The sequence below is a fragment of the Panthera tigris genome, chromosome C2 (assembly GCF_018350195.1).
Source record: "Panthera tigris isolate Pti1 chromosome C2, P.tigris_Pti1_mat1.1, whole genome shotgun sequence".
NCBI lineage: Eukaryota > Metazoa > Chordata > Mammalia > Carnivora > Felidae > Panthera > Panthera tigris.
In genome coordinates, this window is record NC_056668.1 from 76,168,038 (window position 1) to 76,194,543 (window position 26,506).

The 26,506-nt window shown below is 34.3% G+C and overlaps 2 protein-coding genes across 11 annotated transcripts in view; one reads left to right on the forward strand and one right to left on the reverse strand.

Moving 5' to 3' along the window:
* The first annotated feature begins 2,660 nt into the window (after positions 1-2,660).
* Positions 2,661-26,463, forward strand: UTS2B (urotensin 2B). Its single transcript, XM_007083639.2, has 5 exons — positions 2,661-2,782; positions 7,270-7,368; positions 8,517-8,554; positions 9,821-9,914; positions 26,324-26,463. The coding sequence occupies exons 1-5, from the start codon at positions 2,680-2,682 to the stop codon at positions 26,461-26,463; spliced, it is 474 nt and encodes a 157-aa protein (XP_007083701.2). The 5' UTR covers positions 2,661-2,679.
* Positions 24,326-26,506, reverse strand: part of OSTN (osteocrin) — a 230,697-nt gene continuing 228,516 nt past the window's right edge. For all 10 annotated transcript variants that reach the window (XM_042956506.1, XM_042956505.1, XM_042956504.1 and 7 more), the window contains one exon: positions 24,326-24,491. The gene's annotated coding sequence lies outside the window, so the exon portion shown is untranslated. The remainder of the gene's footprint in view (positions 24,492-26,506) is intronic.

Here is a 26,506-nt window from a genome sequence, read left to right on the forward strand (position 1 = left end):
CAATTAATTAGATTATACACTATATATATATATATATATACACACACACACACACATATATATATATATATATAATCAAAAAAAGAATTTAGTAAAATATTTTGGTCTTTGTGAGCTTTTTCCCCAAAGTAGATGGAAGGGTCATGGACAAGTCACTTATTTTTCATCACTTTGCCAACATCAGCTAAAATATGACAGAAGATTCAGGAGATTGCCTCGGATTTCCCGAAACAAATGTTTGTAGACCAAAATTAATACATAACATTTTGTTTAGAAATGAGTCATCAGTACCCAACCTTATCAGAGAAGGCAGTTAATTTGCCTCTTTTAAGTAGGCAAACCCCATAGGAATTGGGGTTCCTTGACCTGCTGTTTAACATCAAAATTTTTAAAAATCCAAAAATTTTATTTACATTTAAAAACATTTTTTTAAATTAAGGAACCATGAACTGAACATGTCTTTAATATTGACTCATATTTAACTTGCCATTTCATTTGTTATTTATTGTCGGGTCTTCATTTTGGATTATGAAATTTATTATCAATATATTATATAGGAATGATCAGGTTTATTATCAGTATATTGTATATTTTTTTACTCTTTTCTTTTTTTAAAAAAATATTTATTTATTTATTTTTGGAGAGAGAGAGAGAGAGAGAGAGAGAGAGAGAGAGGCAGGGAGAGAAGGAAACAGAGAATCCCAAGCAGGCTCCACACTGTCAGCACAGAGCTTGATGGGCTTGAACCCACGAACCATGAGATCATGACTTGAACTGAAACCAAGAGTCGGATGCTTAACTGACTGAGCCTTGCAGGTGCCTCTTTATTCTTTTCTGTAATAATTTCTTGCAATTATACTATTTTTCATCATAGTTGTATATTTTTTTGTCCATTAAGTAATACTGATTTTACGTTTTCTATACTGATGTACTTTTTTTTTTTAAAATTAGAGCTTAAAAAGCTAATCCAAATAACCTAGTAAATAAATAATGGTAAATGGCATCAAGGTATATTTGAATGACAGGTTTTGAAACACTATGGTATGAAAAACTTTAAGGATCAAGTTTCAAAGACATTGTTCTTGAATTTTTAGGCTAAAGAGAGAATAGAAACTTAAGGAGCTGCAAGTATTGTATTCTGTCACTTAGCTTTATACCTAGATATAAAGTTTAAGAGCATTATCCAATTTTGCCTTTAAATTTCCATATATTTCAGTTGCTGTTTACTCACAAATGAAATATGTTTTCACTTATTTTTCCTTTGAATCACTCCAATATTTGCAAATCAGGACAGAAACATCTATGACCATAACTGCTCTCAAAGTAGTCACAATTTAATAGTGGAGGCAGACACAAAAGACGTAACTGTAATGAAATGAAGAATGGATTTGGAGTGATGATAGATATCTAAAAAGTCTTATGAAAGTCCAAAGGAGGTAAAAACAAAACAAAACAAAACAAACAAAACAAACAAAAAACCAAAATATATGTCTGAAAGCAAAAGAGAGAGACAGACCCAAAAGACTGAATAGAGCTGGTGGCATTTGATCGGATACTTAAGGAATGAACAGGTAAAATGGCAGTGGAATGAAGGAGTCCAGGTAGATAGAAATTTGTCAGCAAACTCTGAAGTGAGGAAGTGCGAAGTGTGTTCAGGGATTGAAAACTTACTGTGACTGGTGCCCAGACATTTGGTGGAAATGAGCCTGTGAAAGAAAAACAAGGCTGAATATCAAACTAAGTAGTTGAGACTTTATTTAGGGAATTTATTAAGGCAATGGGTTAGTGAAAAGATGGGCCATTGCCCTTCTTTCACATCATCTCATGCTGCCATTTGTGCACAGGGAAAGGAGTCAGTTTTAGAGCTAATGCATCTAGAGTTCTCTTGACAGAAGAAGTAAGTGTCAAGGCCAGAGGTCATTAGCACATCTTTGGAGCCATAAAACTGGAATTGTGGATGTACTGAAAGACTTCGACTTAAAAAGAAAACCATTACAATTAAAGCAAGTATTAAAGAGTGTAATTGACGGGACATTTGCCAACTTTGAATTAATTAGATTTAGCTTTAATCTTTAGAAGTGCTGGTTGCAGCAAAATGAAACCATCCTTCTTTAGTGCAGTAAGACATTAATGTTCCCATTATGATTCATTTCCAATTTGAGCTCTTCCCAACTCAAATCTATTTGGTTGGTTAAAAATGAAGTGATGGTTGCAAATAACATGGGCTATCAGGGACATCTGGGGTGGGGGGGTGGGGGGAAAGAAGGGTGGGGGGGCTCTAATTTGGTCAAATGAAAGGCATTGTTCCCATTTGATTGTTATGAAAATTGAAACAACAGGTTCAATTGCCAATTTTCGCTCTATGCTTGTGCCTGTGTCTGAAGTGCGTGGGCATGCATAGGAATGCCTGCTTTTAGTGAAATGGGCAGGTATGAGATATATCGATTGGGTTCTTCCTGTCATTGACTGAGTAGCAAACCTGTCACTTCTCCAAGTAGTGAATCATGTTGACAGAATGCATTACATTTTATAAGTTTTTTTTCTTTGTCCAGATCATCTGTAGTTGAAGCACACTTGCCACCTTTTAAAAGTGATCTCTGCAGCATTCCAGAGCCACTGAAGTATTCATCTTGACCTGGATAGTCAGTTTCTCTGCTAGCACAAAGAAGATTTTTTAACATGAACAAGATCCTTTCAACCACTCTTTGCTTTGGACTCCTAACTTTGTTATCTGTAATGATATTTTTCGAATTGGTGCATGGAGGGCCATATCTTACCCAAGGTATGTACACATGAATCTAAAATCCTACAGATGGGTAAATAATCCTTATCTTTCTGTTTGCATTGCCTTGATTTCTCTGCCATTATCAAAATAATGTGTTAAGGCATTAGTATTATTAATCATCAAACATCTTTTCAGAAGTTGCTGTTTTAAATTACATGTAATCCGTGATGCTGTTCTTCTCAAGTAAATTAATTTTAACCAACATTGTACTAAATTTATTTTGACTACACCTAATTTTTTATCTAATCACGGGGCACCTTTTTTCTCACTTCTGTTCTATGACCAAAGATAGTGAACGTGTAAGTAGTAATACAATCAATTACCTAATATGTGCATATTTTATTTTATTTTTTAATATGTGCATATTTTAAAGTGTATCTGGGGAAAGCAAAATAATATTTTTAACCTATGAGATTATAAGTAAGTTACTAATGAAAGGAGAATGACTTAGATAAAAACACATTAGGATGGAAATTTGTGTTTGCAGAGATTTAGAAATAATAATGCATGGGGAAATCTACATAGTATTTTCAGGAAGAAGATGCTAAATCCACATTATGCATTGACTGTATTTATCAGATTTCTAACATAGAGTACTTATATTAAATGAAATAATTTAATCTATGACATCTAAAATTTGTACCATGAGGAAGTTGGAGAAAATAAATTTTTGCTCTTATAATATTGTAAATTGTATTGATCTTTCTTTAAAATTTTCAATGCATTTTGTACTGGAAATAGCTCTTCATCTGAGAATCAGTAGGGCTAAATTTAATGTTGATTTATTAGGCAAACAACCTCATTGAAACTTTTATATATTTCTTTATGTTTGGAAAATAGTAATTTAAAATAGTGCTCTCTAATTTTCCTTCCAGCTTGAAATTTTGAGATTATCTATAGTCTAACTGAACTCCTTGCTGGGAAGGAAAGAGCCTTTAACTTTGTCTTACATAGGGGAACCAAAACAGGATAGAATACATTTTATTTACATGATACTTGGTTGAGAAGAGGGATCAAGTTTCTCCCTTTGGGATCAAATTCAATTTTACTAGACCATGTTGCTTCCAATGTGGTTTTAAAAGTCAATGAGAGAGCAGTTCTTTTGGCAGTGAAAATAAAATTGTATAAATCCTTGTTATTTATTTATTGGGATTTTCCCATGAAAAATAAGTTGTCTTAGAGACCTAGATATAAGGTTGGGAATCAAAAGAGTCTGGATTTTATCCATAGCTCACATTTAGTCTTTGGCCAATCAAAATCATTGCACATGATAGGCCTCCTTTGTTCTTCCTGTGAAATGATGGTATTTTCAATGTTCTTAACACAATGTAAATGAGGAAAAATGAGACCATTCACTGAGGACTTTGCAAAATTAGGATGTTGGTGGTAAATGTAACTTCTGATTTCATGTGGATGTGGAATACAGAAAAATCAAACTCTAAAGTATTTTGCTAGGTTAAAGTTAAATAACACCTCTGACCCCAGAATACCACACAGTGATATGCATACATCACTGGCAGCATATTGGAAAGGTTTTTCTCTCTGGTACTCCCTTGGATTTATTTTATTGTATATAAACAGAGAAGATTACGTTACTAGTAGGGTTATTTTCTGATCTAAATTGTCTATGATTAGAGTGAGTCTCTCTCCATATACACGTATTTCAAAGCAGCCAAAGGTTTGACTTATGTCCTTGAACATATTGTTCAAATAAGCATTTTGGGGGGTTACCATCCCGCTCTTTCTGTGTTAGACAATGTCCAAGACAAATGACACAATCTGCCAGCTGTCATTTGGTTGGAGCTATAGAAATGCATGGTTCAATAGATAAACCTGACATGGGGCAAACTGCCTGCCACAAAATGATGAAGAGTGAATATCAAGACCAAGAATACTGGAAAATTTATTGTTTTGTATTTTATCATTTTGGGGACTTCCAGATTTCTTTCTGGTAAAATTTCTTGTCTATATGTAGTGAGAAGCTTCAAATTTGAGTGAAAAGTGAGGAGACAATGAAACCTTTAAGATTCAGTATCTTTAAAGGGTGCCTGGGTGGCTCAGTCATTGAAGCACCCAACTTTGGGTCAGGTCTTGATCTCATGGTTCATGAGTTCCAGCCCCGCATTGGGCTCTGTGCTGACAGCTCTGAGCCTGGAGCCATTTTTGGATTCTGTGTCTCCCTCTCTCTTTGCCGTTCCCCTGCTCATGCTCTCTCTCTGTCTCTCAAAAATGAATAAATATTAAAAAAATTAAAAAAAATTCAGTATCTTAAGTAGCAATGAACCAGCATTATCTGTGTATTTGCAAAAGCCTTCACTCTGTCATGTCTGGATAACTTTGTCATCCTTTGTGCTAAGGGTTCACCTACACTCAGGTATTTTTTATTCAAGCATTTCCCTTGTCATACTAACTTTTAGTTCAAAGTCAAAAGCATATTAAAAGTATGTGTAATTGTTTTCTTTTAAAGCTGTATCTGTTTTAAAACTAAAAATGAAAAAAAGAAAAAAGACTTATTTTCAATTATATTTCTAAGACAATATCTTAACTTTAGAAATATAAAAAATATTTTTAAAAAATTTCTTGAAAAAACTTTTTCTTCAGGGATTCCTGTAAACCATGGTTGTCTTTAAAGGTACTGACAAGAATTTCTGAGGAGAGTTATGCAAGTGTAACCACTGGAAACAAAAGTAGTAAAGAGAGGCAAATTGATTCAATTTCTTTTGTGAAAAATGTCCCACTTAAATATGCAGAAGTGGATTAGTAATTAAGTTCCTAAAAGCTTCAGCTCTACACTTTCCTTGTTACCTCCTTCTGGTCTTATACATTCTCTAAGTTTAAGGCAATGAATTGGTTTCTCTTATCACAGTTCTAAAATAAGTAGTCATTGTCATCTGGCTATAATATGTACCCTATTTCTTTTTCTAAGAAAAATATTTTAAAGATTGTAGATTGTAATTTAACATTTTGATGAACAACTGTAATAACAATGACGTTATTGCATGGTCACATCTTAAACTAAACTATCTCTGAGGGTCTTCGTATAACTGATGTTAAGCAAATTTCCATTGATACTGTATTAATGTTTTAATAAATCAGTAGAAAAAAATGTTACAGATAATTTCTATGTTTATGAAGTAAAGGAAATTGAAGAGCTGAGCATCCATAAACTATGTTTGGTCAATGTAGAAATGATGCTGTCACCTCTCCCACGTCATCCATTTGCTTCTTCATCAAGTCTCTCTCATTCGTTTTATTAACCTCTTAATTGTTTGAGTTAATCAATTAACATTTTGTAGACACAAAAAAGACAGATGATTAAACAGAATAATATAGTTAAATTATGGGCCATTTCTGTAGCTAAAACCACAATATTCTCACTTCTAAACTTCAGACTCAATGAATCTAGCTTCTGTTCAAGCTGTCAGCTAGAATGAGGAGCTAGCAAGTGGGAGCATGATCCCACAGAAGTTCTGGATAAAAGCTTGGCTTTTCAGGCCACATCACTAAAGTTCATTTTGTTCGTAAGATACTAGTTGTTACCTCAATTGCATTACTTGTTGATAGATATCTTGTTGAGTCTTCATGTCTTATAGCTTGAGTAAAGGTTATTATCCTGATTTCTACTCCAGAATAAAAATATTTACGAAAATTGGGTGATATTTTGCTTTTAAGGTGTTGAAAGAGTTGAGCATCTGATCAATGAATGGGCTGGGAGGCAAATTGGCAAAGATGGAAAGATGTCAACGTGGAGAAAGGAGACTTCATATCACCTTTTCCATAAGATTTCCTTGAATGGTTTAAAGGCAATCTCCAGAACACAAAATGGCTCATATTTAAATGTGCATAGCACATAGAATCTTAAAATCAAATATTGTTTATTTTTTTCTTTAGAAAATTTTTGGGGCACCTGGGTGGCTCAGTTGGTTAAGGATCCAACTCGTGATCTCGGCTCAGGTCATGATCTCACAGTTTGTGAGTTCAAGCCCCCATCAGGCTCTGCACTGACAGCATGGAGCCTGCTTGGGATTCTCTTTCTGTCTCTCTCTGCCCCTCCCCTGCCCTCTCTTTCTTCCTCTTTCTCTCAAAATAAATAAATAAACTTAAAAAAATAACTTTTATATTTTTCATATTAAACACAAGAGTAGAAAATTTCAACAACACAGATAAAAAATAAGAAATTTACCTGCGATTCTACTACCCAAATTTACCTACTACCCAAATTTAGCAGGTAAATTTTAGGGTGTCACCTTTCAGACATACTGTCTCTCCTCTTCTCTCTCCCTCTCTCATAATCTCTCTTTGCTCCTATACATTCAATGATTTTTGAAACAGCTCCTCTTTTTGGGTTACACACCTTTGTCCACAGCGCTTTTTTTGGTGAGTATATGCATTGATAGTTAGCTATAAAATGTATTTAATTAAAAGTGCTTTCGGTGACACAGATCGAAAATGGAGGCTTCATTACATTGGGATGATTATTACAGGAAATGAGTTGTTTCCAGATAAAGAAGATGCAAACCACGAAGAACTATTGCTGGCTCTACTGAATAAAAATTTTGATTTCCAAAGACCTTCTAGCATTGGTAAGTTAGGAATTTATTCTGTCTTCTGACCTGTTCTTTCTCAAGTTTAATTTGTAGTAAAGTAATAACTACTCCTTTTCATGCTGCACTGACAGCTTAAGTGTATCTTATTATTTCATATTCATGATAAAGCAATGGCATTATTAAAAAATATTAAAATCCTATTTTCTTCAATTAGAGGGTCCTAATGGGATCAGTAACCATCTATTTACAAAATAGTTATCTTTAGTCATATTCTCATCTCTGCAACTCCTCACTCATACAGTTAATATTTTCTTTTACTAAATGCTTCAAATCTGTTCCCAGGTTTTCATTAGAAATTTCACAAATTAACTGCATTTTAATGGCAGTTAAGTTAGCACATTTGCAATGAAATTCTCTCCATGTGGGAAACAATTGGAGTAGAGACCACTGGGAAATTTAGGCACACCGACTGACATTTTTTTCTTTGAAGATCAGCAGAATCTAATTTACAATTATGCATTAGAGTTTTCTCCAAGAAATGACACTGTCAGAAACTTAGCAAGTCTAGCCTAAGAGAAAATGTGAGAATATGTCAATGTGTTACACTCTCCAAAAACATCTGATCCTCTAAAAAAAAAAAATCTAGTCATGGGACAATGTGCTGACTATAACAACATCTTAATGAATACTTTAAAAATACAGGGTTTTAAAATTAGAAATAAGATATTCTCATTGAAGAAAATGTATGAAATTATAAAAAAGAAAAATTCATACTCAAACTGTAAAACCCAGAGAGAGCTAATATCAATATTCTGGGAATTTCTTTCATGAATGAATTGCATAGATGTTTGTGTCCCACTTTTTTTCACTTACTATTGTTTCATAAAATTTCCTCATGTTAGTAGAATAATTTACTTCTAAATAATAGTCCTTCTTAGAACTATGGTCTGTTTTAGAAAGCTTTGTGCTTATTACAAGAAATCAGGTATTTTCTCATGACATAACTGGTTGAAATTCAATATGTCAGGCATTGAGAAAATATTTGGGTCTTATATTAGGGATGGTGGGTGGTCTCAAATCTTATGGAAAAGACCTTTGCCTTCCACATAAGATCCCAAATGTGTGAATCGGGATGAATCTATTATTTGCCACGAAAGTTTTCATGTAACGAATGTGTCTTGCAGATACAGAACTGACTGGCAAATTGGAAGAACTTAACCAGGTGAGAGTGTGAAATACTTACATTTCATTTTTAATAATAATTAGAAGGCATTTATCTTTGGGCACAGTTTGAATTTTACAGTATGATACCTTAAAATTTTTTTATTCCTGCTAGAGAAAAAGTAAAGTAATTCATTAGAAAAAAAGTCAAATTCCACTTGGGAAAAAAAAAAACAAGAAAGAAAAGAAAACCAAAACAAAACTAAAGCTGAAATGATCTTGAGATAAAATCTGGATTCTCGTCCCAGCTCTCCAATTGTTATGAGACCAGAAACAAATTAAAATTCTCTGGATCTAAATCTCCTCACTATAAAATAGGAGGCTATACCTAGATTGGTGATTTTCAGAATGTATTATTATTTTTAAAAGTGGAAATATTTTTTCCCAAATAAATTGGATACGGTCTCATATCCAATTCATTCGGTTGCATACGAAGGTGGAGCTGTTCTGTTTAAAGCACCTGGTTGGGCGCCTGAAGGGTCACCTCTTTGAACCCGCTCTCAGCCTCCTCAGAGGGAGACCCTTAGCAGCCTTTTCCCCAACTCCTTGACATGCTGTAAAGAAAATGTGAAAATCACCAGATTCAATGATTTCAAAACTTTTTCACAAACATGCATGCAAATCCATTATTATGCAAACCATGTGGCTCTTTGGGAGAGAGAATTGTGTCCCATCATTCTAGGCGGGTCAGACATGGACACTTTCAGTAGCCAGGCTGAACTCTACTTTGGTAGAGTTAGATCTTCAGGGTGTAGACAATCAGAAAGCTTGCTAAAAATGAACATGGGTTGAATTCTGGGTAAAAACCCTAAAGCCTCAAAATACTTCTCCCTTCCTGCTGGAAAGGAGAAATATTTCAGGAAATCCAAACATTTACATAACTCTGTGGAGCTCCTTGAAAAGCACTGCTCATTATAGGTGACATGGAATCGAGTCCAGGAACACAGGCTGTGTTTCCAGGCTCCCCATTAATTAACACCCAGAGTGGACTTCCTTAACCATAAACCTGTTTTTTCCTCATGTCCTGTTGAGTCATGTACCTTTCTCAGTCAGTCTCTAAATACTAGTTTCCTTGTACTCTTCCTGTTTCTCTTTGTTTACGTTCTTCATTACTTTTTCTCCTTTTCAATTCCTTGTTTCTCCTTTCTCCCTTTCTTCTGTTTTTCTTACTCTTTTCCCTGTTTTATTCAAATACTTTCTCTTCTTCAACAGAAAATAGCATCATTCTAATTAAAGATGAATAATTTTTATGTTTGATTTTTAACAGCTGGAAAATCTAAAAGAGCAGCTCGCAGAGGCAAAAGATTCGGAGATATCCTATGCTATAGGTGGTCTATCTTCTTCCCATCCCAATAAGCGAGGTAAATTTTCATTTCAAATTTTTAAAATTGACATCTGAAAGATTAGTTTTGCAATTATTACTAAGAAGAAAGAGAGTAACTTGATATTTCTTAATCCTATGGTGGTGCTCAAAATCAAGGCTCATATCTTTATTTTTTATTTTATTTATTTTTAAACAAATTTAATGTTTATTTATTTTTGAGAGAGAGAGAGAGAGAGAGAGAGAGAGAGACAGAGACAGAACAGGAGAGGGGGAAGGGGCCGAGAGAGAGGGAGACACAGACTCTAAAGCAGGCTCCAGGTTCTGAGCTGTCAGGACAGAGTCCTACCCAGAACTTGAACCCATGAACTGTAGATCATGACCTGAGCTGAAGTTGGGTTCTCAACTAACTGAAACACCCAGGCGCCCCTATTTTATTTTATTTTATTTTTTAAGTTTATTTATTTTGAGAGAGGGAAAGCAAGAGTGGGGGAGGGGAAGAGAGAGAGGAGAATGAGAATCCCAAATAGTCAAATTCCACTTGGGAAAAAAAAAAAAAAACAAGAAAGAAAAGAAAACCAAAACTAAAGCTGAAATGATCTTGAGATAAAATCTGGATTCTCAGCACTAGCAGTGCAGAGCCTGATATGGAGCTCAAACTCACAGACGATGAGATCATGACCTAAGCCGAAGTCAGACACTTCTCCTACTGAGCCGCCCAGGCACCTCCGAGGCTCATATTTTTAAAAAAGATTCCAGTGAAAACGTTCCCATATGAATGTATCTGAGTTCTGTGGTGTTTATAGCAGTGTGTCGCAAGGTCATATGTTCTAGGTTTAAGTAAAATAGGCCCTTATTGTTTAAAATTGTGACTTACCTTTGCTGTTTTGCTTAAACACTAGAGATAGGAGAATCACAAAAGGGAACAATCAAGTTTCAAGTTAATCCAGAATTTTAGAACATCTTTATTAAAGTCATTGCTCTAACGTTTGGTTCAAGGCTTGATTCATAACATTTAATTTTAGGAGGATTTGTCTTTTGGATCCCTCTTACTATTTATAATATTTCTTGGGAAATTCTTGTTTCTTGCTGAATTAGTTCTTATATTTGAAAAACTTGTATGTATGTTTTTCCATTCATAGAGTGATGTGAGCCTTCCTAAAACTTGTTTTATTTACACTTGTCTTTCTTCCCAGATTTGTCTTTAACTTGTACAGAAACCTATGTCACAATTGCTACTAAGGGGGAAAAGGAGACACTGGTATTATTTAAACACTTAGCATATTATATTTTATATTTTCATATCTCAAAATATTGTGGTTAATACATAAGCACTAGAGCTACACTGCCTGGGTTCAAGTTAATATTGACATTTTCTACCTGCTTGAACTTGTGCAATTATCTAACTTCCTGTGCCTTATTTTCTTTGCCCCCAAATGCAAATTATAATCCTAAGTATCTTTATGAGATTGTTGGGAGGACTTGATGAGTAATATATGAAAGGAATTTAGAATAATGCCTAGCAAATAGTAAGTACTATGTAAACTTAACTTGTTTTTTATGGTTTTGATCAATGCTATAATTATTATTTTATTCTCTTCATAAACATCAGGTAGCTATTACTATGCCTATTTTATAGATGAGGAAATTACATCTCAGAGGGATTAAATTATATGCTGAAAATAACCCCACTGCTAAGTGACTCAGCCAGTGAACCTGAAGGAGATGGTAGTAGAACCTTCCGGAGTTTTAAGGACTTTGGCTTTTACTAGGTATCATGTGGGACATCACTGGAAAGTTTGAGCTCAAGAGTGATACGAGATAATTTTTAGTACAACCACTCTTGATGCTTTGTGGAGAACACACTGCAAAAGATGGGCAAAGGTAGAAGCAGAGAAAACTTTAATAAAAATAATTTAGTGGTAGCAGCTTGCATTCGGTTTGGCAATAGTGAATTGATAAGGAGGGATCTTATTCTTTGGCTATATTTTCAACAAAGAAGCCAACAAAATTTCTTGTAGGATTACACGTAGGTTGTATTAAAAAATGACGGAAGGTGTCAAGAGTGACTCCAAAGATTTTGTTCCAAGCAACTAGGAAAAAGAGGGCAAATTCTACTTATTGAACCAGAGATAGCTGGAAGAGGAGAAAGTTTGGTAGTGTAGAGGGTTGAAATAGAGATTTGTTGGGCCTTCTCATAATTAGCGTAGCTTAGGCTATGATGTGTTACCAGTTTTAATCTAAATCTCAGAGGACTATCATATAATAAAGTCCAATACATGTAGTATAACCCTCTTTGATTTTCTGACTATATCATTTGAAAGGTTGTTATAGCTTGACTGCCTCTAATATTGCCAAGACATAGGAAAGGAATAGAGGACACACCCCAGGTCTAAACTGCCTCAGTTCAGAACTTGGTTCAGTGAGAAGTGTCACTTCTGAAGTCCACTGGCTAGAATTAGTCATGTGGGCTGCCACCAAAATACTGGCAAGATAGGCTGATAAATTTTAGGAAGTACATATAATACCTGGGGACCACTGCCTCTACTACAGTCAGTCCTTTCATCTCTCCTTAACCACATAGACTATACTTATCCCATTCCCATTAGAGACAATCCCAGATCTCTTTCACTGACTGAACCCAGAACAAAGAACAGGCTTTCCAGGAGATACTAGTCTTCATTAGATACAGTGTGGCTTCTTCCTCTTCATTCACAGACCTGTTGGCTAAAAGGACAATTCCAATAATTGGCAGAGGAACAGGGACAGGATAACCACAATCAGAAATCAATCCATAAAGGAAACAAACAAGAGATACACAGAATGCTACCCTCCAGGAATTCTGAAACCCCACTGGGCAAATATTATAAAGGTCTCCTACCCTGGGGATGGAAAAAGGTGTCTTGATTGGAGCCTTTAGTATCTAGGAGGAGTCATTTGCCTATTGTAACATTTCTGGTGGCTACACTGTCTGAGATTTTTGCTTTTTCATTTTCATCCCTGGATACATCTTATGTGTTCCTTGGGGAATATTCTCTTCACTGGGATGGTACAGTTTTCTTGGGTCTTATCCCACTCTTGCAAAGTTGGAGGTCTGAGGTTTATTTTGTCTTAAAATATCAAAGATATTTTTATTTTAGGATTTATGATGTCCTTTCAAAAATTTAGAAAGCTTCTCATCTGCTTGCTACACGCAAATGCTTTTGAAGAAACAATTTTAATTATTCTGCCTTCTCAGCCCCAATTTAGTAGCAGTTGTCTTGAAAGTATGTGGAACATGGGCACCTGGGTGGCTCAATCAGTTAAGCATCTGACTTTGGCTCAGGTCATGATCTCATGGTTCGTGGGTTCAAGCCTCGTGCAGGCTCTGTGCTGACAGCTCAGAGCCTAGAGGCTGCTTCAGCTTCTGTGTCTCCCTTTCTCTCTGCCTTCGCCCACTCCTGGTCTGTCTTTCTCTCTCTCAAAAATAAATAAACATTAAAATAAAAAAAAAGCAAGTATCTGGAACATGCCTTAAAGACTAAGCACTCACTCTGACTTCTTTATTCAAATTGTTATTTATGGAGCCTCTGTCACTTGGAGTAATTTTAAATCTCATTTTATAGTGTTTTGGATCTAGAGGAAGTTAACCCTTTGAACATTTTGAGAGCTTGTGTTTCTGAACTCTTTATTCCCTTTGTATTTGCTGTCACATTGCATTTGGGGATGAATTAGGCAAACTACACTAGCAAAGTAACCTTACTATCTCAGTGATGTAACTTGCTTTAATATTTATTTTTTATTTACACGAAGCCTTGTGTATGTTGGTCACTTTCCTTTACTCTGTATCCACACTATGTGTCCCTGTAGTGGGACAGGAAAGAAATGGAGGTAAACACATTCTTATCTGCCAAAATTAGACTCATGATCTTAACCTAACTTACTGGGGTCGGGGAAGCACCTTGGAAATGTAAAAAAAGCACAAGGAATATTTGGACAGTCACATCCCTACCACAGATGTTTTGGGCTTATGCTATGCATAGCAATATCATCCCAGTATAGCAGGCCTTCTTATGTACATTTTTGGGTTTCAGTTACTTGTGGTCAACCATAGTCCAGAAGCAAATGATCTTCCTTCTGACATACCATGAGAAAGTCAATAGTACCTTCATGCTACATCACAGGGCCTACATCATTCACCTCATTTCATGTCCTCATATAGGCATTTTATCATCTTACATCATCATCATAAGAAGGGTGATTATAGTATAATAAGACATTGTGAAGAAGCCACATTCACATAACTTGTATTGTAGTATATGGTTATAATTGTTCTAGTTTATTATTTATTGTTGTTAATTTCTTTCTGTGCCTAATTTATAAACTAAACTTTATCATCAGTATGTATGTATAGGAAAAACATGTATTTATAGCATTCAGAACTATCTGCAGTTTCAGGCATCCACTGATGGTCTTGGAACACATCCCACACAGATAAGGGGGGACTTCCTGTAGTGATCTGAGTAGACCATTGAATATATAAATTCGAGGTTTAGGGAAACAGCTCATATTGGAGTTATTCATTTGACAGTTATAAACATATCAATATTGCTTGGCATTGTGATGAAACCATCTAAGGAATGGCTCTAGATATTAAAGAGAAGACAGCCAGGCCTGAAGCCTAAGTGATTCCAAGGTTAGAGATGGGGCAGATGAGAGAATCAGCAAAGGAGGCTGGGTAGGAGCAGCTACCAAGGAAGGAAGTGACAAAGAATGCCCCACTCCTTCCAGGAAGAGGTAGTGAAACTATATTTGAAGTTGGATAACTCCAACTTTCCTTCTGAACAGCAATAGAAAGATTATTAATGGCTTGGCCAAGAATTGTTTGGTGGACTTTTGTTGAAGGAGAAAATGATAAAACAATATTTTTATCATTTGTCAGGAAACACTGACAATATACATCACTTTTGAAAAATTTTGTTTTAAAGGGTAGAAAAATTGGGGTATTAGCTAGAACATTTTGGGGGAGTGTCAAAGAAACTTTTTAGTTGTATTTATGCAAGTAGATATTAAAACATATTTGTATATAGTAGGAACAAAGTAAAACATATGAAATAGATGCCCAGGTTAGGTGACAAAAACAACCCACATTATACTTAAAGTGTGGTTCTATTGCAAAAGTATGAATAACATTACATGAAAGTAAAATGGACCTAGAGACCCAGCTAATGCAATAGTAACTTATGCTTACTGGGAAATATTATAGTTTGCTTTAATAATTTATTTTATAGTTGATAGATACCTGCTAACTTCATTCAGAATTTATGATAAAATATGATAAAATACAACATCTTTCCATTTATAAAAATCCTTAACAGATTGGGTATAGAAGGAACATACTTCAACCCAATAAAGGCCATATATAACAAGCCCACAGGTAATATCATATTCAATGGAGAAAAATTGAAAGAGATTTCCCTGAGGTTGGGAACATCACTTCTATTAAATATAGTGCTAGAATTCCTAGCTATGCAATTAGGAAAGACAAAGAAATAAAAGGCATCCAAATAAGGAAGGAAGATGTAAAACTCACTTTTTGCTGATGATATAATCTTATATATACAGAATCTCAAAGAGTTAGTAAAAAACTGTTGAAATTAGTTGGTGATTTCAGTAGGTGGCAGATTAAAAAATCAGCTTACAGAAATCAGTGGCATTCCTTTATACTAATGATGAAGCATAAGAAGAAAAAACTATCCCATCACAATAGCATAAAAAATAATAAAATACTTAGGAACAATTTTTTTATTGAATTGTATTTGATGTAAAATATTATGTTAGTTTCAGGTATACAGCATAGTGACACAATAGAAAGTGATCACCAGGATAAATCTAGCCACCATCTGTTACCATATAAAGTTTTTCAATATTATTAACTATATTCCCTATGCTGTACATTGAATTCCCATGTCTGATTTATTTTATATCTGGAAGCCTGTACCTTTTAATCCCCTTCCCCTATTTTACACCCTCTCCTCTGGCAACTGCCAGATTATTCTCTGTATCTAAGAGTCTGTTTCTGTTTTGTTTGTTCATTTATTTTTTAGATTCTACATATAAGTGAAAGACTACATATAGTCTTCGTCTTATTTTATTTAGCATAATACCCTCTGGGTCCATCCATGTTGTCACAAATGGCAAAATTTAATTTTTAAATGGATATTCCATTGTGTGTGTGTGTGTGTGTGTGTGTGTGTGTAATCAATCTTCTTCATCCATTCATCTAATGATGGACACTTAGGTTGTTTCTATATCTTGGCTATTGTAGATAATGCTGCAATGAACATAGGGACACATGTATCTTTTCAAATTAAAGTTTTCATTTTCTGCAGCTAAATATCCAGAAGTAGAACTGCTGATTATTTGGTAGTTTTGTATTTAATTTTTGAGGAACCTCTGTACTGTTTTCCATAGTGGCTGCACCATTTTGCCTTCCCACCCAAAATGCATGTGGGTTCCCTTTTCTTCACATCTTTGCCCATTCTTGCTTGCTTGCTTTCTTGCTAGCTTGCTTTATTTATTTATTTATTTATTTAATAGCCATTCTTACAGGTATGGTGTGATAGCTCATTGTGGTTTGATTTGCATTTATCTGATGATTTGTGATATTTAGCATCCTTTCATGTGTCTGTTGGCCACTTGTATGTCTTTGGAGAAATGTTTACTCAGGTCTTTTACTCATTTACTTAGGAATAAATTTAACCAAGGAACTGAAAAATCTGCACAATGAAAACTATAAGTCTTTTCTGAAAGAAATCAAAAAGAAGACGCAAACAGATGGAAGAAATGTGTGTTTGTGGATTGGAACATAAACATTATAAACTTGTGTTTATAAGTATTGTTAAACAGCTGTATTCTGCATAGCTATCTACAGATTCAGTGCAATGTCAAAATACTATTACACAGAAAACACTATTTCAAAGAAACCACACAAATTTATGTTTCACATAAATAAAAGAAATAATATTAAAATTTATATGGTACCACAAAAGACCCCAAATAGCCAAAGATATCTTGAGGATAAAAGAACAACACCTTATTTTAAACTAGATTTCAAAACCATAGTAGTAAAAACAGTATAGTACTGGCACAAAAATAGACATATAGACCAATAAAACAGAAAACCCAGGATTAAATGCAGGCATATAGAGTCAACTAATATTCAACACAGGGCCAAGAACACCTGGCAGGGAAAGGATAGTCTCTTCAACAAATGATGCTGGGAAAACTGGAGGAATACATGCAGAATTGAATACATGAAATTGGACCTTTATGTCACACCACAAACAGAAATTCACTTGAAATGGATGAAAGACACATTAGACCAGATAATATAAAACACCTACAAGAAAATATAGGGTAGTAGCTTATCAATACTGGTCTTGGTAATGACTCTTCGGACATGACACCAAAAGCACAAGCAACAAAAGCAAAAATTAACAAGTGGGACCACATCAAATTTAAAAAATTCTTCACAGCAAAAGAAACAACTAACAAAATGGAATAAAATTTTTGCAAAGCATATGTTGGACAAGAGGTTAATATCAAAAAAAACCATAAAAGATAGCACTTAATAATAACAAAACCCCCAAGAGTATCTGACTTAAAACATGGGCAGAAGAACTAAATATATTTTTTTTTCTCAAAGAGGACATCAAAATAGCCAATGGGCACACAAAAGATGCTCAGCTTCACTAATTATCAGGAAAATGCAAATCAAAACCACAATGAAATATCACCTTACACTTGTTAGAATGGCTATCATTAAGATGACAAGAGACAGCAAGTGCTGGTGAGGATGTGGTGAAAGGGAACTCATACACTGTTGGTAGGAATGTAAATTAGTGCAATCACTATGGCAAACAATATGGAAATTCCTCAAAAAATTAAAAACAGATTTACCGCATGATCCAGCAATTCAACTTCTGGGTATATTACAACAGATGAGTGGATAAAAAAGAAAATGGGGTACATATACACAATGGAATATTATTCAGCCATGAGAAAGGAAGATATCCTGCCATTTATAATGACATGGGTGAACACTGAGCACATTTTGCTAAGCAAATAAGTCAAAGAAAGACAGGTGTTCTATGATATCACTCATATGTAGAATCTAAAGTCAAACCTGTGGAAGAAAGTAGCAAGTAAAACAGTGGCAACTAGGAGATTATAGAGGGAAAGGGATTGGTTCAGGTTGATGGTGTTTAAGTATATAAACTTCTACCGTGTAGAAATAAACCACATAAATCTAATACACAGTGTAATGAGTGAGGACGATAATATTGCACTATAATGATGTAATATGACAAATACTACTTCAATGGCAATCATATTTGCAATATATAAATTTATCAAAGTAACACTTTATACACCTTAAATTTAAAAACTGTACTGTGAAATTTATTAAATAAAAAAAAGAGAAGAAAAAAACTCTCCTTAGCTTTCACTCCAATCTATTCACTTAGTTGCACTCCTAATAACTTGAGCTTTGTGGGTGCATAAACTGAAGTAGGATAGAAGCAGCACATTTGAAGAAACCTGGGGTTGGGAGATGAAAAATAAATATATAGCTGCCTAGCACATAATATCCTCCTAAAAACAGGGATTACAAGAGTGAACCGGACAGAGATCAAGAAACACCAGAATACCGGCTAGAGTTTTTCTTCACCTAGATGGTAAATGATGGATAAACACTAAGGAGTTTGGCTGCTCTACGGGGAATATCTTTTATGACACTTCCTTTAATTCGGGTCCAAAAATTTTCCAACTATGCTCCATTGCATACTTCATCGAGCCACTCATGTGATGTAATTTTTGGATATATGTAGATTTATTTCCTGGAAGACTGAGATATTCAGTGATATCTGAAGGGCCGGAAAGGGCAGTGATGATAACTTTCTGAAGCACACTATAAAAAGAAGATGGGAATGGAAAATAAACTTCTTTCATAGGATTTGAATGTAGTTTCGCTTAAAGGAGGATGTGACTCCTGTAGAAATGAAAAGTAGACTCAGTGCTATCATAACACTGTGTGTGTAGGTGGTAATGAGCTTGAGGATTACAGTTTACACAGTGAGAAGAGAGGGAGGGAAACTTGGAGAGTAGATATACTTAGCATTTATTTCAAAGAGTATCTTAACAGTACTGAGTTTTTTAAAAACATTTTTCATTGTGCTCCCCATTAATCAATAGAGAATCAAAGATCCATCTTCTTGGGGTCATAATTTTAGAAACCACTTAGATGGAAGGAAATTAGAGAAATTTATAATGTGTTCTATGAAGCTACGACAAGCCTGATTGATTGGGAACAGCCTACAGAACATTTAAAAGGACTCATTTGTGCATTTGAAGATTAAAATACTGATAGAATTGGTTTGATTTTTCTGAAGCATAATTTTAATGATCAGAATGTGAAGACTCGATGTGATAATGAAATTACTTAAATAACATTTGATGGTTTTCAAAGTGAGCCTTAAACTCTCTTCCTTCATTTCCCCCCAGCAAATAGAAACATATTTATCATACTTTTTGCTTATGCTACTTCCTCTTTGGGATTTCAGTTACCCCAAATATAAAACAAAGGGGCATATCTAATAGGATGACCTACTGTATTCTCTTTATAGTATTATATACATTATAATGTAGAACAGTGCTGTCCAATAGAACTTTCTGTGATGATGTGAGCGTTCTCTAATGCATTGCCCATTATGGTAGTCACTAGATACAACTTATTACTGAGCACTAGAAATGTGGCTAGTGGGATGAAGAAGCTGAATTTTCTTTTCTTTTCTGTTTTGTTTTTTGTTTTGGTTTTCTAATTTTATTTAAGTCCAAGTTAGTTAACATAGTGTAATAATGGTTTCAGGAGTAGAATTTAGTGATTTATCACTAACATATAACAGCCAGTGCTCATCTCAACAAATGCCCTCCTTAAGGCCCATCACCCATTAATTTTAATTAATTTATAGATGCACATGAGGCTAAGAACTCCATATTGAACATTCCTTTCACAAAACTCTCTCATACTGGCACACATAAACTATTTTATTCAAATGTAATATTTCATCAAATATCCTCCTAATAAAGAATTTGTTTTGCTTTCTTTTTTAGCCTGCTTTTGGAAATACTGTGTCTGAAGGTTTTTCTCTGGATACAAAAAGATAAGAACATTAGAAAAAGATACACATCTACTCACCACTACTTAAAGATTCTAGCTATTTGAGCATAAAGAAAGGATGGCGTTTATTCTGCATACTGTATGCTTAAGGTTTAAGTTGTGAATGATGACAAATCAGTTGCACTTTTGCATGGCATGGGTTATCAAATGGCCTTGTAGTGCTAAAATTTACAGTGCTGTATCTATTGTATGCTTTCCGTAGATTCATTTTCTACATATAATTTTGCCTGGTGATGACTCTGATTTTGAGCTATCAATTAAAATATTTTAAAAAGTGGGGCACCCAGTTGGCTCAGTCGGTTGAGCCTCCGACTTCGGCTCAGGTCATGATCTTACTCACGGTTCGTGAGTTCTAGCTCTGTATGGGGCTCACTGCTGTCAGGACTGTCAGCATGGAGCCTGCTTCAGATCCTCTGTCTCCCTCTCTCTCTATCCCTACCCCGTTCGTGCTATCTCAAAAATAAATAAACACTAAGATAAAAAAATATTTTAAGGGTGCCTGGGTGGCTTAGTCAGTTAAACATCCAACTTCGGTTGAGGTTATGATTTCAGGGTTTCTGAGTTCAAGCCCCACATTGGGCTCTGTGCTGATAACTCAGAGCCTGGAACCTGCTTCAGGTTTTTTGCCTTTCTCTCTCTCTGCCTCTCCCCTCTCACGCTCTGTGTCTCTCAAAATTAAATAAACATTAAAAAATTTTTTAAAAAAGTATTTTAAAATCATCTTGGAAATTAAAGTAAATTTAATTGTATCAACTTATGGAAAAAATATGCATCATTGTCCTTTCTCTTTCTTATGATTGTGCTAACTACTATCTCTTTTCTGTTCATTTGGACAATTGTCACTGAAACTACTACAACCAAATGAATACATTACGGGGAGCAGAAATATATGGTTTATTAGACTCTGGAAGAAAGTACTATTAGATGTATCAGAGATAGAAAACTTTCTTACAAAACAATTTGCCTTTTGGTTTCTTAATTCTCATCTATGCCTCCTCCACAGCATCATGAACTATTTGAGACTCAGAATGTCTGTAAGAGATTAGCTTCGTTGTGCCAAAAGAATAAACAGAACAAAAGAACTCATTGGCTTTCTTTTGATTCTTTTTTTTTCCTTTTCACATCCATATATCAAACTTGCTCTTGCTTACATATGAACAAGCTTATTTATTTAGTCAATTCAAGGCTGGGAATTCAACTTCAATATTGTGTGTCACCTGTTCTAGCCCCAAAACATTGTCAACATAACTTAAAATAACATTAAGGACTAGACTAGATGGCAAGGCCAGCCTGCTCACATTCCCTTACTTCACAATATGGGGGAAATGCAGTTTACCTACATGATATCAATTTTGTGGTGCTTAAAGAGAAAATTATTGCAGAGTATGAACAATATTGCTTAAGTTGAAAAAACCATAAAACAAACCCAAGTTGAGTGACATATCTAAAGTGCCATATATATACTTGTTAGGAACCACTCAAATGTACATAAATATTTGTTGCTCAATCATGCCTGATTATTCCTACATATTTACACCAGTAGTAAACAGAAACATAATATTGTTATGAAGAAAGACAAAAATTCCCGCTTTCATCATCTCATGTTTATTACCTTTGGAACGGTTAAACAATATGCAGGCAGTTTGAATCTTTAGGAGTAAGGTCACACAGAAAGGTTTTTTGCTACTTCTTCCTTTTAGGAGAATCCATTAAGTTATATTTTAATAGTTTGCTTTAAGAAATTTAATCCCTAAAGCTATCTGTAGATTAAAGGTGGAATTTGTTAGACTTTCTGTAGTGTGAGTAAATTTTAAGATGATGCGGCATCATAAAACATCCCTCATAAAAAATTGTTTATGTAATTGATGACAGAACACAGAAATCCATATTCACAGTTTGCTCTATGAAGCTTCACAAATGAATGAGATGACTCATCATATTCTGAACAGAAATCATGTTTTAATTTCCTGCTATGTTAAAAGAATGCCCTATTTCGAACTGGTGTACTGTTGATTTATTTTCTACTTTGTATAAAGTAGTGGTGGAAATAACATGAAATAAAATAGTTGTAAGTGGAGAAAACATTTTTCTCTTTTTGTTCATTAAAGTCTTGTATATATATTATATTATGAGACAAATGCATTATTACACATCAGAATAGAGTATAAATTCATACATTGTGACCTCTGACTTTAATTAAATGGAATGCCATAAGCATAACTTTGCATTAAAAAATATAGGTGATAGGAAATCAATTTGTTTATTTCGACTTTAAACCTTCACCATGAGAAAATTTTAGGCTAAAGTAGGCTTTAATACCTTTTGTCAATGCATGAAGCAGCAGCATCCAAGTGGATTAGAAGCTTACAGATAACCAAATGGGAGAAAAAGGGAAGAAAGAACCTCCAAGGAATAGAACACATTCCTAAAATTGAACAGAAGGTTGAAGAAAGCTGGCAAGAAACATTTTAACTTCTTCTTCAATAATTATTTCAAATAGAAAGTCCTACAGGATATTTTCCATGTACCACTGCTAACTTTCTAATGCAAGCTTCTGAAAACAGAATCGGTTAGCTCTCTCAAAATTCATTTCTCCTTGCTATAGCCCATCTATCACAATTAACAAAATCATTCATTTACTGTATTTTTCTAAAATTTGAAGACTTTCAGCAGTTGAAGAAATTTTCCCTAAACTAAGAATACAAAGCCATCCATGTTCTAAGTGCATATGTTCATTTCTGTGTGTCTTTGATTGTATTCTTTGGATCATATGTTTATTCAATTTTAGTTAAAATTAACAGCTATCCATTTCTCACCTCTTGTAATATGAATACACCTTCTCATAACATTCTTCCTTTATATTCTAAAATAAAACTCTGCCCTATTCATCAAACTTTTCTCCTCCCATATATCATGTCCATCTGACAGTGATTGCTAGGGTTTAAAGAAGTTTTCCAGAGGTTTTACAAACTTCTGCTACTCTCTGGTTCAAGAAATAAGTTGTCTTTGTGTTTTAAAAGCATACCCAATGTACCACTGGCTTATGTACCTAAGTTGTAGTAATATTGTAGTTATTGTTGAGAACTGAGCGTTCCAGAGTATCAAACTTTATACTTCGATAGATCAATTAAAAATAATTTGAATCATTAAAAAAAATCATTCTTAAACACATTATACTTTTCAATGCCTTTTTAAACACAGTATATGAAACCAGTCAAACAGTTTCTTAGGCAAGTCAGTAGCATCAAAAAGATTGTTTATTGTACTGTGTTAAAATTATGTGTACTTAATAAGCCCCAGACTGGTCCAGTGGTTTACTTTTTGATGATTCCTAGTCTTCTTCCATACTTTCCTCTGTTACTCCTGTGTGGTTGTTCTCCTCATAATCAGCCACTGCTACTCTTAATTAACTACCAGTTGTAACTAAACAGTTTTTTAATGTTTATTTATTTTTGAGAAACCGAGAGAGCATGAGTGGGGTAGGGAAGAGAGAGAGGGAGACACAGAATCCACAGCAGGCTCCAGGCTCTGAGCTATCAGCACAGAGCCCAGTGTGGGGCTGGAACTCACAGACCACGAGATCATGACCTGAGCCAAAGTCTGACGCTTAACCGACTGAGCCACCCAGGCACCTCCTACCAGTTGTAATTTAGAGAAAGTGGTTAGGCACCATGAGATGTCCAAACCTGATAAATGATTAATATCCTTCACTTCCTAATTCTGTCAATATGCCCTGACCTGCAGGTATTTTTTTTTTCAGTTCTTTGGAATAATAAAATTGATGGGCTTAATTACTGTTTTTTTGTTTTTTTTGTTTTTTTTCCTTGCTTACACATCTTCTTTTATTTCTGGAACTGAGGCTGTGCTTTATTTGGTTGAACCTGACTGTAATTTGAATACATTAAGAGAAGCCTAATCTCATTATCATTTCCAAAGAGGCTCCCAGGAAAAGGATAAAAGAGAAGAAAAAATATTTAACAGAACATATACAATATTGTCTTTCCATGTTCCTCAATAATGAACAAATAGATCCTACCTAAGTTTTACAGAAACAAATCAGTCTTCAGTTATTATTCTTCAACTGGATAAATGTAAGTGGGAATATAGAAAGTATTTCACTGTATTGTGTTTTTTCATTGTTTCTTAGAAAAGTAAAGTTTGGGGCTAGGTAACCATTCCCGTTAGCTAAAATGTATATTTAAAAAATATCCATACATTGAAGTGGTCTGCATAATTTAATTAAAGCTGTAACAATACTGTGATGTGATGGACTGAAGTTCAAACTGTGGAAAGGATTTACAGAAGATCAGTTCCTTAAAAGTTTAATCATTAAGGAGTGTAAAGAACTTCACTGAAGCATCTTCCATGTTTCTGTGATTTCACCCAGGGAAGTTGTGTCTGCAAAAACAAAAGTTGAAATTGTTAAAGCTACGAAAACTCCATAGATAAGGGGAATACCATCAACTTCGCTTGAGAAGAACTAAAACTACATGATGTTTCATTATACCTTTTATTTCTAGGACATATTTTTATTGCAAAGACAATAACACAAAATTATAATTACAGATCAAAATGCATTAAGAAGAATATCTTCAACGTATAAACTAGGTGCTTATTCTCAAGCCACAGTTCCTTTCTTTGGGTACCTGCTCTATTCTATTTCTTTTCCATTTTCAATCTTGGTTCAAGGATGTTGCCATGACATATATAAGAAAGATAAAGAAAATCTGACTACTACTTCCTGTTTATTGCTATGATAACATATTGATAATTGTTGTATATTTTGCTCAAAGGGGAACAATCATAATACTGGAATTTAAACACGGCATTTCTGCTCTTTGAGAGTTCTGTCAGTATATTTGAATGATAGTGTGTCAAAATTGTTTTAAAATAAAAAAAATTGTCAGTATAATAAAGCAACATGTGCCTTACATTCTTAAAAGTCTTAGTGCATATGGCAGCAAGGGGTAGCATAATCAATAGTCTTATTTCTACCAAATTTGATCAGGAAGGCATCCTGATTTCAATGGCCTAGAACTTGCTAACTGCATTTAGAAAAAACACCTCTCTGAATTTAAGTTGTTTAGAGCAGAAGGCTATAAAAAACTCAAAACTCAAAATTTTGGTCCAATATGTTAATGACTTGAAGAAGACATTGTGCAAATACCAGATTATCTTCCTTTCCAAAATATAGCAGAGAAGAGGTTAGCATTTGTTCTGCAAACTAGGTAACATAAAGCAGCTGTATCTAGACCTAAACTCAAAATAATAAGCAAAACTTCCACAATTAGAACCAGTTTCACTTTTAGTGTGAACACTTACAGTGAAACCCAGAAGGTGAAAACCCACAAATAAACCTGGTCTAAAAGAGCCTACATTAACTCCTACAGAAGCGGAACAAAGATTTTCACAGTCAGACATACTGCTTCTGTTTGTTTTAGAAATGTATAACCAGAGAAATTGCATCCAACAATGACAATTATACCCTGAGGACCTTATAGGTGATGAGGAGAACTTTGGTCTAGAAGTCTAGAGACCTGAGTCCTGGACCTTGCTCTGAGAGCCTGTACAATTTTGAGCAAATCAATTTCCTCTCACAGACCCAATGTCCTCATTTGTTAAAAACAAAACAAAACAAAACAAAAGGATTGGATTAAAATAGACCTTATATTCTTGAATCTCTTAGTACTTAATCCAAAAAAATATTGTACCAATAAGAAATAGTATACCAAAAATTGTTTTGAAAAGTTAAATGGAAATTAGAAATCTATTTTTATGTTTTTTATTATTCATAAACCATAAAACATAAAACTTCACATGAGGAAGTAAAAAAGCATCTGAGAAATCCTGGTGATCGTGGCAGGAAATAATAAATAGAAACCTAATGGTTGAGCAGGTGCACTTGCAATGATTGACAAAAGAGAAAAAGAAAATATATGATGTTAAGTTTTATTCTAAACCTATTCTTCTGTGATATACCATCGTGAAACTTTAATAACAAGGACAGTGATTTTCATGATACTCAACAAAGCCTATTAAATGAAGGACATAATATATTAATTTGGATTTCACCCATAGTGATTCGGGAGACATTATATTAATTCAACTACCTTTTGATAGTTTAGTAGCTCTCTGGAGTTTATATGGTCTAAAACTTCATATGAAATTATATGGAAATGAGTTTCCTGAATGATTTTTTTCTTATCATAACCTGTTTTGGCTTAATTCAGAGATACCAAATGGGATGTCCAAGGTGATAGAGAACAGGTGGAAACTGATCAAAGTTTTAATCTCAGTGTCAAAATGTTATCAATACACCAAGAAACTAGAGGATTGTGATCCTGACTTCAAGGAGTTACTTGGTTTGTAATAGCAATTAGTTAGATCTTTCTCAGATATAAGGTGGTGATTTT

Coding starts and splice junctions, on each gene's coding strand:
- UTS2B (XM_007083639.2), top strand. CDS start 2,680: ATGAACAAGATCCTTTCAACCACTCTTTGCTTTGGACTCCTAACTTTG. Junction 7,369..8,516: donor CCAAAGACCTTCTAGCATTG/GTAAGTTAGGAA, acceptor TGTGTCTTGCAG/ATACAGAACTGACTGGCAAA. Junction 8,555..9,820: donor AATTGGAAGAACTTAACCAG/GTGAGAGTGTGA, acceptor GATTTTTAACAG/CTGGAAAATCTAAAAGAGCA.